At 41.9% G+C, this 21,007-nt stretch overlaps 1 protein-coding gene across 1 annotated transcript in view; it reads left to right on the top strand.

The window, feature by feature from the left end:
* The first annotated feature begins 798 nt into the window (after nt 1-798).
* Nucleotides 799-21,007, top strand: part of oca2 (oculocutaneous albinism II) — a 42,623-nt gene continuing 22,414 nt past the window's right edge. Inside the window, exons 1-15 of the mRNA XM_030083342.1 lie at nt 799-833; nt 3,435-3,527; nt 3,661-3,912; nt 7,484-7,585; nt 8,977-9,174; nt 10,033-10,090; nt 10,312-10,384; nt 10,768-10,925; nt 11,012-11,094; nt 12,556-12,709; nt 15,170-15,241; nt 15,685-15,750; nt 17,096-17,152; nt 18,448-18,572; nt 18,880-19,018. Of these exons, the coding sequence (XP_029939202.1) occupies nt 3,671-3,912; nt 7,484-7,585; nt 8,977-9,174; nt 10,033-10,090; nt 10,312-10,384; nt 10,768-10,925; nt 11,012-11,094; nt 12,556-12,709; nt 15,170-15,241; nt 15,685-15,750; nt 17,096-17,152; nt 18,448-18,572; nt 18,880-19,018 (1,527 nt within the window). The 5' untranslated portion in view covers nt 799-833; nt 3,435-3,527; nt 3,661-3,670. The remainder of the gene's footprint in view (nt 834-3,434; nt 3,528-3,660; nt 3,913-7,483; nt 7,586-8,976; nt 9,175-10,032; nt 10,091-10,311; nt 10,385-10,767; nt 10,926-11,011; nt 11,095-12,555; nt 12,710-15,169; nt 15,242-15,684; nt 15,751-17,095; nt 17,153-18,447; nt 18,573-18,879; nt 19,019-21,007) is intronic.

Below are 21,007 nucleotides of genomic sequence, written 5' to 3'. Positions count from 1 at the left end.
GAAAGAAAGAAGAAAAAAAATCCCTCTTTGGAGATTATGTGAGTGTTTGACTGATTGTGCAACGCCAGTTCCAGCAGTAATTCATGGAGAAACAGAGCATTGTTTTCTGAAAGTGAGGCTTTGCTTGAGACCCCGCACTGTCTGACCTTTCTCCACCTTAAAGTCTCTGGCATTGACTCGCTCTGCTGTCCCGAATTAGGCTGAGTGGCTTACATGAAGTAACAACAAAAGAATCAAAAGGGTCTGATTCGTCATTTAATGGAGAGTATTGTCAGTGAACATCACCGCATTTAGAGTCGACTCTCCACAGAGAATATAAAAACAGAAAGCGACCCCGTTTGGCTGAAAACCGCTGCTTTCAGGTCTATACAGAGTCCTGCTTACTGAGCGTAATAATGCTCCTTTCAGGTGGAGGGTTCAAAACACAGGGCTGATTACAGGAGGGGAGTGAAAGCAACAGAGAAACTGGGAAAGTTTTCTGTTAAGCTGCTATTAGTCGAAGGCGAAGTGTGCCACTCCTCCACTCCTCCACCCTCCTGAGCTCCTCCAGACCTCGGCAGCTCGGGAACATCTCCCTCCTTTGCTGGGGAGAGCACAGGAGAGAGGAAGAAGAAGAAACACCTCAGCCTCTCTCTCTTCTCAACAACCAGCACTGTGCTCCAATATACAGAAGCTCAAAAACCGACAAAAGCCCGGGATTATCTGTGTGAATTATATCGACCTCACTTTACGGTCATCGTCAATACCAAGCTGATCAGCATCATCATCATCATCATATTCGTCATTATTTTCATCACTTTCATCTAAAACTACGTCTGTCTTCATTTGTAACGGTGAGTTGCATTTTAATTTGGATGCTTAATTTTCTAGAAAATTGTCCCTCTTTCGGTTTATTGTTGTCACCTAAAAAAAGAGCTTAGTTTTAATGTTTAACTTTACTTCAGAGAGACCTTCGTCCGCACTAATGGGCTTCGTCTGAGGACTTGAAGTCCAAATATAATTTCACAAAAAATCCCTTCATTCACTCCTGTTCGTTATAAATACCGAATCAGTGGAAGACTATTTATTTGTAAACATCTTTTTCACAATACTTGGACGTGACCTGAGTGTAGAGGAGTGAGTACGTCTGAGTAGGTGTGAAATGTGCTGCATCCTTTTGCATGGTGGTCGCCGTCATCAGCCACATCAGAGCCCGATTCACTGGCTAGTCTTGAATGCTGAACTGTTGGCAGCGAGCGTGGAGAAAGCAGTTTGTGTTTGTTGTTACATGCAGTTTACAGACTGCACAAAACCGCTCATTCAGCTCCTCAATGAGCTGTTTCACAAGCGCTGAACAGGCGTGGATATATGAGGCTTATTGACATCAGCTCTGAATATGGCAAAGCTCTAATATTTATTATTGTGATTTCACTCACCACCACACTTACTACAGTGAAAAGTTGTTGGAAGAGGGTGAATATAACTCTGAGATTGAGAAATTGAACTCCCTGAAGCAGCTTTACTGTGTATCGTCACAGACACATCACACTGACATAAATGAGTGGCTTTTACATAAAAGTTTTTTTTTTTCTTCTATAACATTTCCTGGAAATTGTAAGAAATGGTTTTGACCTCTTGACAGAAAAGTGATCTTTTCCCTCAAAGGGGTATTATCACACAGGAAGCTCAAACATTACACGTGAGTTCCTGTAGCCTTTCATGTGAGCATTAATCCCATCAAATTCATGCCGCCTCCTTTGTGTTGATGAGGACCACATGTCTGCTGGAGCTGACTTCATCCACTGACCTCCTGCTGTGCTCTGCCGGCGCCTTGAATCACTCAGCTGTTAAAATGCACCACCACTTTCCTCTGCGTTATCTTTTTAACGGTCTGATTCCCGCTACAAAGTGCATAATTTCTGATAACTCACGTAAACTGTGCGGCTACTATTTCGTCATGTCAGCTGTAAAGGGTCTGAATGGTGGTGGACAACGCAGCTCTTTGTTTACGTTTGGCTCAGTGAAGATAAAGAAGGGATGCCTTAGGCGAAGAAAAAAAAAAAAATCATCTGCCCCAAATTCCTCCACCAGTCTGTTGTTTGGGATTTTACTTTAATAAATTGTGGGCAGATTTCAGATGCATCTAGTGGAGATTTGAAGATTAAAACCTCTTTCGCCAAACGTGCATCGAAACCTATGTGAGTCTGGTTTGTCTACATTTTGCCGCTGTAGGAACACGCTGTGTCTGAAGAGAAATGCAAACTGATATTTCATTTTGTAATGTCAGGCAAAGAAAAACTTTCAGGGGGCCAAAAACTTTGTGATGTTACAAAACCATGTGCGGGCTTGTTGCACAACTCACAGCAGATGTCCAAAAACATTAAGGGACTGGTCTCGCTCGCTCAGTCTCTCTCTGAGGCTTCAATTATCATGTTATTTTCTTTCAGTTGTATAACTGCAATTGGCAAAATGATGTTTGATAATACAATTAGTTTTCTACAAATGTCGTTGTAAAGTGGCTTCATGGTGAAATTATTGATAAAAAATAAATAAAACCCCAAAAAACTCCAAATTACACAACTGGTTTAAGATCAGATGGCATAAAACTATGGATATTATGGACCTGGAGCAAAATAACATTAAAGCTAAAGTGCACTTTGCTCTCAGTCCTGTTTGGGAACACACAGTGGAATCAAAACTTCATCAAAACCGTCTCTTGCCTTCCTACTTTATGGACGTATGGAGACAACATGTATCACTGCACATGGAAACAAGGCAACAGGATTTAGAACAGAAGTTATTAAGTAAAATGTGTGATATCTAAAATAATGCACCACTGAAATGTGCAACATGCAACATACCTTCAATGTGCAATATAACAACATACAGCCTGCCACGTGGAGCAAAAGAATGAGCATTTTAAAAAAGAAAGTATAAAATAGAAATGCCCACAGAAACGATCATCCACCAAGAATATCTATACAGTGATCATTTGCAGTATACGATACACAGTACAATACAATACAAGCCTTGGAAACTTCACATATAAGACGGTGTGCAGACGTCACAGAGGTCAGACAGAAAATCATTTCAGAAAAGGCCTTAATTTTTGAAGTGAATGACTACAAATATTCTGAGTTCTTTAACATGTCAAAGAAAATATTTGAACAACTCAGCATCTGGTTCTAGAGAGACAAACAGACAATGGGGCATTAGGTGAGCGGCGCCCCTCAGATTTCACCACATTGATCCCTCAACTCAATTTTTACAGACATAATATTAACAATTTTAAATTCGGTGGGTCTTTGTATAGAGTCTGTTATTGTTGTTACACCTATGGGTTCGAAATGAAGCTTATATTATAATTCAATTTGCCTCAATAACACCATGAAAATATGCATTTTGATAGAATTGTTATGCTTCACTTACCACATATTTCTTTTGTCTCCCCAAAGAAAAGCAAACAGAGGAACTGTTTTATGGAAGGTGTACAATTATACCAGAAGCTTTAATGGCTCAAAAGGAGCAGGACATTTCCCTCTGAAGAGGTGGGATTGAAGACATTGTTGTTGTTGTTATGATTATCATTTCTTAGCCACATTAGCTCCAGGAAGCTAAAGAGGAAGACATCTTAAATGATCCTCGTTTGTAATGTTTGCTGTTTCCTCCTTTTGCCTCCAGCGGGATCATCATGTATTTGGAGAACAAAAGCAACTTGGAGATGGAGATGTCCCAGACATCTGCTCAAGGGCATCAGGGCAGAAGCAGCCTGAGGTCACCAGAGGCTGTGGCAGGGAACTTTGGAGAGCTTCGCCTGCTGCAAGGCATCTCGGAGAGGAGAGATACCCAGAAGCTTCAGCAATCTGCGGTCCTCCCCTCCGGACAGTGCGTCATCCACACTGAGGGCTTCGTCCCAGTTCGACAGGAGGACGGGTAAGCCGATGTGACCAAGATTCTCAAGGTTCATGTGGAGAGCGACTTCAGAGGCGCTGTTTGTCTGCAGATAAAGTCAAAAGTGAAACGCTTTCATAAAAACTCAGAATGAAGAAGGAAGAAGCCACATAAACGAGTGCAGTGTTCATATTTTCTGGATGTTCATACTTGTTCCTCCACTCTCAACTTCATTTGGCCCCGTTTACAGAACAACATTTCAAGTGAACACACGTCTTTTTTGCATTTTCAGAAAAGATTGCCGTTTACACCACGACGGTTTGAAACACATCCATTTGCACAGAAACGGCAGAAATGCTGAAAATGAAGTAGTTTTCCTGTAGTGAGTGCGTTTTAGTCTTGAAACCACACACATGCCAGAGAAAACTCAACGTAAACGTTATAAACGGTGACTGTCAACTCAAAACAACCAGCACACTGAGAACACGGACTGGAACCGGGACCAGGAGTATATGGACTGGGACCAGGACTGGGACCAGTAGACTATGGACTGGGAGTCATGGCGCTCTGGAGGAAAACAGTGTTGTTACTGTGGGGCGGCTGTGACTTGGCTGGCAGAGCATCGTCTGTTGTTGGTTTGATTCTCCATCACCCGTCCAAATCCCGAAGTGTCCTTGGGCAAGACACCGAACCCCTAATTGCTCCTAGTGGACAGATTGAGCGCCTTGCACGGCAGCCGCCTCCACTGGTGTGTGACTGTGTGTGTGAATGGGCGAATGTGATAAAGCAGTGCAAAGCGCTTTGAGCTCTGCTGTAACACTGCAGAAAGCCCAATATAAATGTAGTCCATTTACCATTTAGTCCTTCTACTGAGCAGACTGACTGTTTACAAAGGCCGTGGTGCGACTGTGCAGTCGCTGCATTTCCACCATCTACACGGAGACGTCCCCCGAGCGTTTCCAGAAAGTTGCTCTTTCGCCTGTTTACGCGAAAAGTTCCACTCAGGAACTGTTTTCAACAAATTGTGTTTTCAGTGGCTCTGTGCGCTGTTGTCGTCTAACCGGACACCAACAACGAAATGAAAGTTTTGTATTTTCACTTGAAAAAGTTGTGATGTTAAAGGGATCTTAGTTGAGACGGAACAACTTCTTCAAATAGTTTGATTCAGGGAGAAAATTTCCCTTTTTGAAATCTCACAATACTGTCCTTTTGAAAAAAAAAAAAGATGCTTTGTTGATGCTTCGTTGAACTCAGTTCGAAGACTTCATGTTTATTAGAGCAGTATTATTTGTAAAACCCTGATTATGGATAACTGAGAGCCATGTTAATTTGGATATATAAACAAGACTAAATGACCACTGGAACTACAACCAACGGTGTCTTGGCAAAGTATCCATATTGAATAAAATGCTGATCATATTTCAAACATTTATTTATTGATAAACCCTGCCGCCAAGATTTTGGAAACTTAACCCAAAAAGTCGGTGAATAAGGTTCTCAGATGGGTCAAAGTGTGAAGATAAATTTTTGCTTGCTGTTGAAGAAGATAAGCTCTCATTCTCTCTTCATGCTGGATTTTCTGGAGAAACACCAAACCGAGAATTTCAATCACACATGCAGAAAGAGAGCTTACACACGCCTTATTGGATAAATCCTCTACAAGACACATTCACATACATGGAACGGTCTTGACGGTTCTTGTCAAATATCAACGTTCTCACACAGAGATATGAATGTGTGTGGCGGTGGGTGTGTAGCTCAGGGGGCTGCTAATCTCAAGCCTGTGGCTGTGACGTTATCGGGATTAAACTGAGGAATTTCTTTCGCTTCAATACTCAAATCAGAGTTGTAAAAGATAAAAGAGCGGACGCTGGCCGATACTTGCGAGTCTCCTCAGCAGTGCTGCGTTGGATCTGATGCTTTACAGTTCGGAGGGACTGGAATTTCTTCTTGCAGACTTTGGCATGAGGTTACAGGGCTCTCACATGACTTCAGCTGATTGATGGGATAGAACAAAAAGTTTAGATCTGCCTCACAGGACAAGTGAAAATAGTTGAGACAAGTTAATTGAGCTCACAAAGAGCCAGACAGTGGAAACGATGTTGCGGTGCAGGTTAATACAGGACTGGAGTATTGCAGAAGGCCTCAGACTCTACCTGTGATGCTAAACGTTCACTGAGGAAAACAAAACAGGGTAGATGAACATCCCTCAAACTTTGAACTGCATTGAACTTCAGTTATTGTAGTTTCTTATTCATACAAACATGAAATATCATGTAGTTTTTAATCTCTTGCATTAATTAATAAGCTGTGGGTTGTGAAGCCTTTTTATAGCATTGCTATTGTCGGATGAATTTCATTTGGTGGAAAATGGTCCAGAATGGCTCATTTATAGTGAGAAAGGTTTCAGACTGCTGTTCTGGACAATGTTCCCGCTTATCTCCGGGGCAGGTCTGAGTGAAAATTAATAAACTGAAACTGCATGTAGCAAAGCATGAAGGCAGTGGTCAGGATACCAGTCTTTGCTATGACTATGAGAATCCTAATAGTTGCTGTCTGTTCAGACTTAATGTCCCTTAAGGACTCCGGAGAGACGCTCTGCTGCCTGTGCCAAGTCACATCTCAGGGGCACCGTCAGAGAACGGTCAAAAAACAAAGAAAACAGAGGGGAGGAAACATTTGTAGACATGTAGTAAATCTCGTTATAGTTGTGTAAGAGTATAGAAGAGGATTAATGCAGCTTCCCAAATGTAATCTACTCCTTTATGCAACACCCTCGCACCCGAACCACATTTATTGCTTCAAAGCACCGGGCTGGCTCGCTGTGATGTGTTTGCTAATGCTCGCCAGACTTTTATAATGATCACAACAACATAATTAGCGCCTTATGAATTAGAGAATTACCTTTGCTGTTCAGCATGAAAGGTTAATAAAAATGTCAAAAACTGACATCCAACCCCATTATCTTCACAGCGATACACAAATAAACCTGCAGTACTTAAAAATGAAGCAGGAGCCTCTTTTTCCTGTGATAAATAAACAGACTAAATACAAGTGTGCAAACCTTTTGATAGGCAGTGAATAAAAAACAAAAAAACAAAAACAAAGAAACCTTCCAGATTACAATATTTAGCTGAGGGGAGACTTTCAATTTACAGAAGACTCATTCTCATTAAAATCTCACTGTTATTGGCAAAGTAACAGCTCAGGTGACAGGAGGTTGAACGAAACAGTGAATCGGTGCCATCTTGGAAATCTGATTTATGCTTTTGTATGGACACTTGATGAATGCAGCCACAGATTGTAAATGTGCACGTGCATGCGAGGACTTGATTGTTGGATGGTGGAGATCCAGCTGAGGGGCAGAGGCTCCCAAAGACCACCATGCGGGGGCTGCGGTGCAGCAGCAGGGTGACAAAAAAGTCTTTAATGATCACCTCCGGTGTGGAGCCACCAGCTGCTCACCCACCTTTGCACCACCTGAGTGTCTGCAGAGACACTTTAATCAGGGACCGACCGCCATGATTCCATGTAGGAGTCAAAGTTTACAGACGCCGGTTGTGTCTCAGCTATTTTTGATTCTTCATTATTTATTTATTTATGCTCGTTTCAGTTTCAGGCACAACTTCAGCGCCGTTAACATCCTCAGAGGAAAAACAAATTCAGCCAATCTTTCAGAGAGGTCGCCACTGCTGAGATTCTCCCAAGACGACAGGTGAGTAGTAACGCCTCTGTCTACTCGTGGTGAGTTTTTCTTTATCCTTTTTTTTTATTATTTATTTATTTTAATTTAATCAACAGCGAAAACTACTGCACTGAAGTGTGACCTCTAGTGGTGGTAGTAATTATGAAACAATCAATGTGGTTGGGTTTAAAATAAAGAGGGACTGACACAAATGTACACACACAGACATACAAACAAACACACTCAACTTACGTCACTCACATTAGGAAGACATGGCATGGCACTGAAGACTGTGGAAAACGCCGCCATTGTGTCCGTCCACACCTGGAGAAGTCATCGGCTGGTACTGCCGGGGAACCGCCAATCTTTTTATTGGCGTTTGGGATATTATATAGATTTTTGACTAAAATGCATAACTAGTGCGGAGTTCGAAAAATCTTTATTTCACTGTCAGAGTCAGACAAACGGAGTTTTACAGCAGAAAATCAAAAAGTGTACAAATAAACAAAAGGGCAAGAATTGAGTTGTCAGTGATGAATCTCAACTTGGTTATAAACGCAGATAAACCAGGCTTAGTGGGAACAAACACTGAGCTGGAGCTGAACATGGAAGCAGTCAGAGCTGACGAGACAAGACGAGACGCCACGAGACACCACGAGACGAGACGAGATGAGATGAGATATCACAAGATGAGATGAGATGAGATACCATGAGACCCCCCCCACACACACACACACAAACACACACACACACATGCATGCACACTCATGAAGACAGGGAGTATGAAACATGAAACGTCCATGGCGCCTGACGCAGTACTCACACTTGGAGACGTGGAGTTGGAATCAGAGAGACATTATTGACCCAAACAGACATAAAACACGGCAGCAGAGGACAGAGATGCTTCGTGCCTGACAGGATGGAGGAAAGAAGGAGCAAAGACTCGCTCTGGTGGTAAAAAGAGGAAGCAGCCAAACGACCTATAATCATAATTTTCTTAACACTGCAGCATTGTGGATTCCATCATCTGGACTTTAATATCTTTATTGATGCAGATTTGGGGACAATTGTTTCATAATCCCTGATTTATTTTTGTTCCAGAAACAAAAGGGATTATGTTTTTGCTTTCAGTGTGTCATGTCAGAGCGAATCACAGTGGCATGCGAGATGTTTCATTTAATGAAATGGCTCACCTTCTCACACTGAATCTCCTGACAGTGGTTTACAGTGCATGTAATGAAAATGTTATTATGTGACGCTTGTTTGTTTCTCACGGCCGTTTTCTCCCGTCCAGACATTTTTCATGTGAAAAGCCTTGATGAAGCCACAGCTGGTGTCTTCACTGCCAATGTTGTGTTTATCTGGGAGACTTTAAGCAGGAGATGTCTGGCAGTGAGTGACAGTGATTATTCTTTTTCCAGCATAACCTACATGACCCTACATGACCCCAGCTTTGTTGGAGGGGAAGAGCCCTGGGACAATGGCTCCCTGGATGTGGAGAGACGGTACCGCCTGGGCAGCGAGGTCACCAGCCTGTCCCTGTCCCGCTCCAGCTCCTCGGACAAATACGACCCCCTGGACAACCTCAGCCTCGGCTTCAGACTCACCAGCAGCATGAAGTGAGACCCCTCGTCCTCTCTGGAGAGTTTTCGGATGGGTTCAAACGGTGGATGTGACTGCTGTCAAACTGATCTGCAGTCAGCTCCTTCAGTCTCACATCCAAACAGCAGCTTCTGCTGCTGAAGGTGAACTTTACAGCGACCTCAAGTGGTCGAAAACTTTACGACAGAAACAATTAGGAATGAAGCGTAAAGATGAGGCAAATCTGTGTGAATGAGAAGCTGCTTCAGTGAATGGTGTACTTTTGTAGTGTTGTCATGTTTGATCCATGCTGGCGGCTGTAGCTCGGCCGGCAGAGTGGCCTCCTCACAACTGGACGGTTGTAGGTTTGAGTCACCATCTGCCCCTGTTCTCATATCGAGACGTCCTTCAGCAAGACACCAAACTGGCTAACAGGCACATTGCAACTACACACATTTCGCCAATACGCAACATTTTACAACTACGTTTGAAGTTTCAAAGGTGTTTCACATCTCATTTGAAAGATTATCTTTATGATGCAGCTACGAGTATCTTTTACTTCACAAACTGCTCACACATATTAAACATGTAAGCCAATCACTGCTCATACTATTGATGCATTGATTGTTAATATTATCTTCTATATGTCAAATATGGGAGTGTACAACTGTTATTAAGTAGCGTTATTCTTCCCCTTTTTAATTGGTTTTCAATTCCTTCAAAAAATTCAAATTCAAATTTCAAGAGAACCGAAGAAGTAATTTGGTTTAAAACTATATATGAAAAATTACACAAAGAACATTTATTTTTCTTATTAATATGGAATTTCACAATTCTGCGACACTGCCTGGTGTTCATATTATATCAATGAATGCATTATTTTTCTGTCTTTCCAGGTGCTGCTTCAGAATCTCGAAAATTGCCACAATTTTTGCCATTGTGGTTCTCTGCAGTGTAAGTTTAATGAGTCCTCAGTGAAAAATAATTGTATTATTCGCAATAATTCTTCATTTCTTTGATGCAAAAGCGCAACAAAAGCCTTAAACAATTAATACGTTATCCTACCCTAACCTAATAACCTCATTTCATCTGTTTACTGGATTAAGTTACTAAGAGTTTTTACTCTCACCGTCACTCCGGCATCGTCCTTACTGGTAATTTTCCCCGTGTTTCAGCTGTTCTTCAGCATGTATCCGGATCGAGATAACCCCTGGAGGATGCTGGCAGTCTCCCCGACAGAGAGCTTCTGTATCCTCTCCCGCTGCATTATTATCGTAGAGACATGTTGCTATTTTGTGTTTTTCTCTGAAATTCGAAACAAAGGAGAGGGCCGCAGTGTTCCCAGCAGAGCTTTAATCAAGAGTAGTGGGGGAGGAACATGTCACAGCTGTGTTTTTCTTGGAGAAGAAGAGCACGCTGAGACACAAGGGTGAAAGATAAACTAATGTGGCAGATGTTCAATGCTGCAGGGGGAGATAGGTAAATGTGGTCTTTACAGATGAATTAATGATCTCACCTGCTGCGTCCCCTCAAGTCTTCGAAGGAGGATCCTATTTTGTTTAAATAACAAAAGCTTTATTCTGCTCTCCAACGTCTTCACGCTTTTCTCTTGACGGCTTCACGTCTCGCAGCGATGAATGTGACTGATTTCCGAGACAACGCCTTGCTGAAGCTACAGGTCGCCGGGCCCTTCGCCGGAGGGGTGATAGACCTCATTAACCAGGAGTACATCCTGATCCAGGTGGAGCAGACTGAGCAGGTGGGGCAGCGGAGGAGGAGGACCCAGCAGGTGAGAGCATCTGTGAGGTACATTTTCTATTACGGAGCTGTTTTATAAAAAGGCTAACTCATTTATCTTCTGCTGTTTATGAGCAGGTGATTCATAACTGGACCATTCCTCTGAACGCTGAGCGAAGTGACCAGATTCAGTTAACGAAAACCTTTGAGATGCTCAGCAGGTATGGAGTACAACACGGTTTACTGCTATTTTACTCCAGAAGGTGTCCTCTCATATACAGTTGCTTCAGAGTGAAATGCATTTTCCCACTGGGACATGGGCACCATTCAATTCCAGACTGGACCAGCTTCATTATCAGGGCGAATAATCTTTTTATGATTGATATGTTTATACCTGCAGGAAATCAAACAAACATCTGCAAAGAGAGAGAAAGAGACAGAGAAAAACTCTGAAAAAAGAAACAAATACTCCGTCATGTGTGGTACGACACATGTACATACCTGCAAGTGCCACTTTATGGCTTATATTATTGAAAAAGGCATTTGCACATCGGTTGAGTAGATTTACCATTAATAGTGTATGGGGATAATGCACCCTCTATTAGCCAGAAGAGAAAGCACAGTCCCTCTCTGAATGGATGCTGCAACTACCGCAGTGTTATCCTCAAACATAATTAGCTACTCATCCTCGTGCACCAGTCTTGTTTTGGAAAAAGCATTTCATCCGTGACGTCTTTGCCTGATCCACTTCTTGCATGTTTCATATGATCAAACTGCTTTTGCAGGCTGGTCTGAGTGGGAATGACACCCAATCAAAACAGAGGGTAACGCAAGAGCTCCACAAGTCGGAATGTGAAGATTACCAGCCCTTAGTGGTGCTTTTCCAGTGACCTCAAGTATCACGACATCCTGTCATTCAGATGCCAGATTAAAAGCGCCAAGATGGCGCCGTGAAGGGCACAGAGGATTTACCATAAACCCACCGAAGGATTGAACAATGATGTTTGATGGTAGATGATGCACTCAAGATTTAATGGATAAATTTGATTGAAGTTTGAATAACCTATGAAAGCCGTCAGGCCCATATTACCAATCAATGGCTACACAGAAAAAAAACCTTCGCTATGTAGATATAATCCTAAAATAATACACCTATCACTGTGTTATGATTATACAGTGGTTAACGGTGCATATTTTATAATAACTCCCAAATAATAAAACCTAATGATCCATGATGATGCAGGAAACAGCAGGAATGTCGTGAACAACGGCAGAACGGTGACACTAGTCTCCTTTAGCCATGGTAACAATAGACGCTCTCAGAAAAGGTGGAAATCTTTACATTAGCAAACACGATCAATGAGAGAAGCGGAATGAAAACAAAGAAACTAAATCTTAACATTCCTTGGAACCTCAGTCGCATGGTGTAAAGCATTTCTAGGGGTTCTGTCATTACCGTCAACAGCAAAGAGAGTGATGATGAGGGTGTGGAGGGTGGTGTTTTCTAGATCCCGAGTCCCATCGCTCCTCACTTCACACTACATTACTTCACCCAAATCTCCGTTCTCCACCTCTGGTCCCTTTAGCTGCTCGTGTCGGTTTGATTGATAACCTGTAACCTGTCTCTGCTGCATGCGGTGAGCGTGAACCAGCTGTTCCTCACCCGCTGGTCTGTCTTGCAGCGACCCCATCACCATCAGCGTCCAGGCCTTCCTCCAGGACGACGAGGTGGTGCCCATGTCCATGACGCGCCAGTCGCTCTACGTCAGTGTGGAGACCCAGGTGGCCATCGCTGGCATCATCCTCGCCGGGGTCTACGTTCTCATTATCTTTGAGGTAAACGGCCCATGATGCTCGGGCTCCTGTACAGATGACGAACGATGCTGCGTTCTCCATCCAGTGTCATTATTTGCAGTGTGTAGCCAGAGCGGCCAGGTGCAGCCCGACAAGCGAATGTCAGTGTGTTTTACCACATGTGGTCCAGCTGTAACAGTGAGCACAAATAAACCCCTAGAAAAGTGAAAACAGAGCAAGACTTTTCAGTCAGCGCTTGGTAGTCGAAATTATTTTTCTCACACTGAACATTTTAATGTACCCGAACAGGAAAAGCACAGGTGTGAATTATGGAACTAAATATGGCTGATTTCCATTTAGCTGATGCAGTTTCAGAGTCCTGGCAGTGTTCATGCTTGGACTCGTTGTCACTTGGGGCCACTTTAATAAAACAAAGCAATCAATATTATGATTAGCAGCACCTGGGCTGCTGTCCATCGTGCCAAGTAACAGGTGCCTTGTGCAGTGAGGGGTTTCTACGAGCTCCACGTAAAACCCAAACGCTCCTGACGGTGTTCAGTCTTACCTGACTCCACGCCTCCTGGTGTGTGCTGACTACTGAACTTTCTGCTCCTTCTCTTCTCTTTCTTAGCTCCACTGAATCATGTATGTGCTGCACAGCTTCAGGGAGACTTCAAGACTTTAACCAGAGGAGGCTGATAGTCTGCTAAAGCTTCCCTCATCAACACAGAAGGACTCTTTTAAAACATACAGATTCAATCTGTTTATTGTACATTTGCAGGCATGAAAATGCTGATATTTCTAAAAGGGTGCATTTCGCACTGAACTGATGCAAAATAATTTCCTTACAAATGTGCAAAAACTCAAAATGGACTGATTTCTGAAATTCGGCCAGTTTCTGAATTTGCAACCAACAGGTTACTTGACACTCAGCGGCATTAAACAGGTCTGACCTGTGTGTAACGGAGAGGACTGGTCTTCAGAAGCAGTGAAAACCAAAGTGCAAAGCCATTTAGACAACAACGACACATGAACAGTGCTCTCTCGTGGCAGGCCTCCGTTTGTGATCATCTCAGTAAGCATGATTTCTCCATGCGAGACTTCACTCTGACACAAGCACATGTTCTTTGTGTCATTCTTGGAATATTTTTCATGTTCCCTTCAAACGAAGGGATCTGTCACCGTGATGGTAATAGGACACTGTTTCCTCTTGTTTCTAATAGGCAGTTTGCTCTTTTTTTTTTTTAATGGTTACTCGTACGTTCTCAAAGCTGTCAAAAGCAAATAGCAGTTTTTCATTCTTGACAAAAGCCGAAGCACAAATGAAGATGCTTTTGTTTTCTGGTTTGCCATCATTGTGAGCAGATGTATTCAGATGAAGGGTCGCCTCGCATGCTGTCGAGTTTCCATTTATCCAGACTGAAGGGACAGTTTAATGCTGAGCAGTTCATAGAGGTCACTGTGGCAGTCAAGTTCCTCCTTTTCCACTGCAAACTCAATCAACATGCAGCAAACTGGCATACTGTAATTACACTGCACGTCTTTGTAAATAAGCTAGTATTTGATGGCCAGTGGGAAAAAGATTGTTTGTACTGACAGTGATGCTATTTGAATTGCTACCAATAACATTTATATCATATTATTTAGTATACAGTGGCAAAGACAACAACAGAGATATAACATTTCAAAAGAAATGGATATGATGGCAGTGTAAAAATAAGTCACAACAGTCATTTAAAATCCAGAATAACAACAAGAACAACACTCTACAACCATATTAGAAACAGATTATTTTAATTATTTTTATTAAGGACACTTTTTCTGTAGTTTAAGGTTTCAGCTCTATGTGATGTGTTGTAATGTTTTACCAGCTTGTGGCAGTGGCATAAATGTTAGAGGCAGAAGTCTGTCTGATGACACATCCACGCTTATCGCCGGCCTGCATTTTTAATAACCAGACATGAGAGTGGTGGTGATGGAGGCCGAGCAGCATCATGGACCTGTCTGTAATATCTCCTTGACATTCTGGTTCTCATGGTATTTTAGCCCAGTGGAAAATGACAGCCCATTATTGTCCTTACGGGACACGAGACTCAGTCTGCTCCTCTGAATCCCTCGTATGTTCTGCAGCCTTCGCTGAGGAGCGCTCTCTCAATTACAGTTGCCATGGATGGGGAATATGGCACCAAGCTATGAAAGGAGTAGTTACAAGACAGAAAATAAAAATACGCAGCCGCAACACCAGAAATACAGACAGCATCATTCAGAAAATAAAACATACTTCTAATAAATATTACTGCATGAACATTTATCATGTTAAGGGCTGCATTGATGGAAATATTCTGCCTGTGTGTCATACAGCGTTTCCCTCAGGTGAACTGATAAAAGATCATTTTGCTCTCGTTTGCATTCAGGCTATTTAGACAAGTGTGCTTGGAAATTCAGTTTACATGTGCATATTTAACTGTCTGTTGTAATCCTGGTGTTTCTGTCTCTTTCCAGATAGTGCATCGCACTCTGGCTGCCATGCTGGGATCTCTGGCAGCATTAGCTGCTCTGGCTATCATCGGCGACGTATGTCCTCCTTTTAATTTACTCTTTTGCAGAAACTAACAGGATCATATGTTTACGCTGATGAATCTGCATTCAAGTGCATGTGAATTGCACTGGAATTGTATTCGTTCTTTTAAAACCTACATGCCAGAATGATTGTCTTCAGACTGATCAGGGCTAAAGCTTCTCTGGTGCCACAGTGGAATGATTTCCATGAGGTCTCACTCAGAACAGTATTTCCATCTTTGGAAATGCTTACTGATTTTACAAGCAGTGGAAATAGCTTGACTATAACAAAGTTTAACATATAATTTCCCTCACACCTTTATTTGATATTGGACTTTCTCTGTGATGCATCACTGGAAATGTATTAACTATTGCTTGGTTTTTCTATTCAGGTCATTTTTTTTTTCTTGAATTGAACAAATCTGGGTCTAATCCGGTTGACTCTTCATCTCTCACAGCGACCCAGCCTGGTGACTGTGGTTGAGTGGATTGACTATGAGACACTGGCTCTCCTGTTTGGCATGGTGAGTGCGCCGTCTCTTTTCTAATCAACGAGATCTGACAGTGAAAGTGAAATATCGAATGTCAATAGAAGCAAGCATATGCTAATTTGTCAGGAGGACCAATGTTTGTTAAGTGTCTGTGATAGGCACAGTTTTAATTTCTGTCTTTGAGAACGTAAAGTAAAAACCGAGCTGTCCTGAAAGCAGGGTAACACTTTGTCAACTCAAGTTTCGGCGGCAGGATTATGTTGGGTTTGTGTTTTGACGAGAGATTTAAAATAAACGTCATACTCAGATATAACAAAAAAAAGAAGTTCTCTGTAAATCTGCTCTAAAAAGTTTGAGGAGTACTCAGTGATGCATAACAATGTAGTGTTGGGGAAACTTTTATTGAAAAGACTTTTATTTTGATACCATCAGACAGTGTTGCAGAATCTCATACTTTGTGGAATGAGACATGTGAAGGAATTATGGTTTAAGCTGAACTTCCTGTTGTAGCAAATAAATTCATCTTTACAATAATTTTAATCACAAATCAAGTCAAAGTCTTCATGGAAATGTATGAATTGTTTTTATCTATAATGATGAAAAAAGTTAGAGTGTACGACCATAATTTTAGCAGTTGCGGTGTGTAAAGAGACATACTCCAACTCTTAGTTTTAACTAAAAACCTCACACTGACCTCTTTTATTCACTGTGGACTTGAAAATGAGATCTGTCAATATGAAAATACACAAAGTGGGATTTACCCAAAGTAACCTACTCAGGTAAACCGGAGTCAATCCTGTGACGTTCACCGTGAATGATTGCTCAGCCTAAAATCAGTGTGTTGAACAAACGGCAGACTGAATGGCAGGTTGTCAGATTATTAAGACTTCCTTATAATTACTATAATCTGTGTTTTATTGAAGCTAAATAGTTTTTCATTCATGATATGAAACCCTTCTCATACATACTTAAACACACTGACAGCTCAGTCGCTTACTCCTTAATGTTATATTTAAAATGATAACTTCAGCTGGAAAATGTCTTCTGACGCCGGCGCCACACCGCCGTCATTTCTCCACACTGCCGCACTCCGTTTGCACGGCTGCACTGTTTATACAGTTTTTATTATTCGTACGAAGCTTGTGAGCAAAAAAAGAAAATCCAGAACGTAGTTATTGAATGTTTTGGCGTTTTGCCGCCACTGTTGGGGTAATAAGAGAGAATAGTGGGACAGAGTGGTGATGACGGAACGACGCCTCCTTCTCTGAGCTTCTTGAAAGATCAGGGTGACACAGAGAGTGTTTCTACTGTGGAGATCAGAGTGACACAGACTGCCGTCACGGGCCATTCATGTTTCCCTCTCACCTGTATTTCCCAGATGGTGCTGGTGGCCATTTTTTCTGAGACTGGCTTCTTTGATTACTGTGCAGTGAAGGTGAGTAGCGAACAAAAAATAAAAATAATGATCTGTCTGAATATCCTCCAATAGCAGTACTGGAAATAACACTCAGTAGAATTAGTTAGGTTATTATAAGGTACAGCTTGAACATGAAGGGACACACAGAGTGTGATTTGTTTTTTGGCATTTTCATGCTTACCTTTGACCATGCGAGTGACAAGTGTATGAAAATAGGTTTTCCAAGCTGACAGGCTTCGAGCCGAGTCTGAATTTAGCACGAATACATAAAAAGCCTTTAGTTTTCGTTTTGACTTATCTGACATAAGTAAGGCTGAGGAGGACCTTTGCATTGCCAGGTGACCTGCCGCAGTTTGATGTCTATCTTTACATCCCAACCAACAAATATAGGACAGAACTGAACTGATAAAAGTGAAGTTTTCTTTGTTTGGGATAGAAAGTTCAGGAAAGTAGGTTTTGACATGAGCTGGATGTCTCCACTTTTTAAGGTTTAGCATTGTTTCCAGCTCAGCTGCTTAAAGTACAAACTGACAAGTCATTTCAAAACTATCTCAGTCACAGACATGGCTTCAAAAGGGTGCAATGAGGGAACATTTGTACATAATGATAGGAAGTGTACTTTGTAAATTAAGCTAAGCCTTTTTTTAATTTAAAATTATTCATCGACCGAAAATATTGAATGTTGTCATGAAGACATTTTACTGGAAGTATACAGTGTGACATTATTCTTTTAAAAACATCATATTTCATCGTAGTGATATAAAGATTTGAAGGAACCTTTTCATGAGAGAATGAGTAAGAAAACTGTCAAACAGCTCAGGAATTTCGTCTTTTTGGAAAGTTGTGAAGGAGCATCATTCATGCTACGGCGCAGCGCATATTGTTAGAAGATGTAGAATCAAGAGAAATATGAAAGGACCAGGCTGGAAGATAGAACGGGTGGTTATGGCTTTATTCTCCTGGACGACATTGCCAGATAAACAATCATCCTCTGCAGTGGCATTACTGAACACAAGCAAGAGAACAAATCAGATATTATGATAGCTGATGGGTCGTCTTGTCTGATTCCTCTATTTAACATCAGTTACTCCAATCCAGACCCGTCACCCCGAAGAAAACATGAAATCAGGATTAACATCAATACACATTCGTATTGATAGACAAATAAATAATACCTGTTAAAATATTTTATGTGACAATCAAAGCTTTATATGTTATGTGTTCACATATCTAAATATATGAATGAGGCTTTGGAAACTTAGACATTGAGACTTGAATTATTGTTGTTTTTAAATTGTGTTCCCTCCATGCAGGCTTACCAGTTATCCAGAGGAAGAGTTTGGCCCATGATCATCATCCTCTGCCTCATCGCTGCCATTTTATCTGCCTTTCTGGACAACGTCACCACCATGATGCTGTTCACGCCGGTTACAATAAGGTACAGAACAAGACTTGCTGATTGTACAACTCACAGAAAGATTCATGGGAAATGTGATTAAAAACTGTTCTTTGCTGATCATGTTGATAATATCTCCTGCTTATTGCCCTTTTCTGGAATCAACAACACTGAAAAAACTATAGTCATATTCTCTGAAAAACCTCAAATTATACTGGAGGACCTCCTCATTTTATCTTCCAATATCTTAAGAAAAAAAAAGAAAGAAAGAAAGTCTATATTTCTCTCTCTGACCTATTGCAATGTAATCGCTGCTAATGTGCTTTTCCGCCTCTGTCTGATCTCCCAGGTTGTGTGAGGTGCTTAATCTGGACCCCAGACATGTCCTGATTGCAGAGGTAATCTTCACCAACATCGGAGGGGCCGCCACAGCTGTCGGAGATCCACCCAACGTGATTATTGTGTCGAATCAAGCCCTGCGCAAAGAAGTAGGCACTTTCACAGCTCCCTGCTGAAACATGCGCTAATACGCCGGGACAGCTCGGCTCCGTGTAATCGGACACATAAAACACACGATTTAACACGGTGAGGAGGAGATTGTCGTATCCATCTGTACAGATGATGTGATGCCGGCAGGTGAGCATGGCTGAGAATTAATTTGGTCCAAATACCGCTCAGGTGCCAGATGAAAATTCAGTCAAGACAAATCTGCGCTGATTAAATTGTCTTTTCTCCCGTTTTTTTTTTTTTTTTTTTTTTTTTTTGATAATCCTAAAAAGTCAATCATATTGTTCCAGCAGAAGAAGGCGGATAACTTTTAATGTCAGTTAGTGATGAAACTAACAGTACAGAGCAAACATCACTCTTTACCACTGACTCAGGACAACAACATGCTTCACACCAAAAGCCTCTTGAAACTGATTAGTAGAGCACAACAGCTTTGAATATAAATCCTGCTCAGCATAACAGCATATTGCATGGAGACAGTGAAACGAGAGGCATAGTGGTGTGTCATGTTGTTGAGCTTCCTGACGGCGTGCAGGAAACCGAATCTGCTCTGGACCTGACGTTGTACAGCTTAGATCTGAGGAGAGCAACACAGAGAACAGCCGGTGAAGATGGTGTGAGCTCGGGTCTGACTGTGGAGGCAGCGAGGTCTCAGTGTCAACCAGATGTTTCTGAGCTCTCTTGGTCGAGCGGGGCGATGCTGCTGGTGCCGCACTGGGTGGTAGTCGTCTGCACTTCCAGGGATTTGGTGTAGCTGGAGCCAGACGTTGAATCTTTCTCAAGATCTTGAGAAACTTTGATTGTTCCCTACATTTTTAGTTACAAATCCTGAGCTGAGACGTCGGGAATCAATCACAAATACATTAAACTTGATGGATTTCTTTCCCCCCATGGTGGAAAAATGCTGCTTGTGCTGCTTCACTAATAGATTAGCAAAAACCACCAACACCACCAGTTTTGTCAGTTTCAAATCTTGGTGGCGGAAAATGATTTGTCCTTTATAAGGAAATAGATTTTTTTTTTCAAGTGACGCTGAAAAACATTTCAGATAATGTCACCATTATAATAACCTCCAGTAAAAAAACAGAACATCAGAATGGATCCCGCTGGTTGAGTTTTTACAGTCACTTTTCACAGCTTTCATAAATTCATTCATGACATTTGTGCAAAGTGCTGTAATGTTCGCCACTCAACACAAGTGCAGGAAATTATAATGCATTTAATTTGTAGACTGCTAAACACTTGACTGAAGTTTCCTATAGAAATAAAGATTTACAGTTTTCATCCAGCAAAGAAAGAATAACAGGAAGTGACAAACTTTTTTTTAAAAAACATTCTGTTGTTGTTGTGTGTAATGCTTTGCAATCCAGGGCATTCCCTACCTAATCTAGCATTACCAGTGTACATGCAGACATTTGCCTGTATTTTAGGAGAGGGTCCTCTGGGTAAATTTAATCATCTGTGTTTGCCGAGTTGTACATTTTGTAATCTGTGCATCACAATCTCTCCACGTGTTTATACAGTCACGAGAGCTGACCCTTATTTACGCCGATGTGCATGTGATGAATGGAGATGTAGTCGCGGTGAAACAAATTTATATTTTTGCCACGGCCGTCATAAATCACAGAAAATAAAAATGTCACAAGTGGAGGAAAAGAGGCCGTGCTGCTCAGCATTGCCTTCCATTGAGTCTTTCCGAACGCAGAGTTGGAACTGCAGAAACGAGTCCTTCTTCCCGACGTGACGCTCTGAAAGCACGGTGAGATGTACAGCTGAAGACCAGGTGTTCGGGACCCGTCTCAAATCAAACGTGTGAAGGAGATAGTGTCACTCCTGATGGCACAGAGTGTGAGGCTGTGTCACTGCAGGCTCCTTCTGCAGCCATGAGGATCGACACACAGCAGCTCCTGCTTCACATCTTTGGAACAATAAGACTTTAAAGAACAAAAAGGTTTCCACTAATAATTAAT

This window comes from Salarias fasciatus, chromosome 23, assembly GCF_902148845.1.
Source record: "Salarias fasciatus chromosome 23, fSalaFa1.1, whole genome shotgun sequence".
Lineage (NCBI taxonomy): Eukaryota > Metazoa > Chordata > Actinopteri > Blenniiformes > Blenniidae > Salarias > Salarias fasciatus.
Note: the sequence above shows the minus strand (reverse complement) of the source record. Positions and strands in the feature narration are given on the sequence as shown.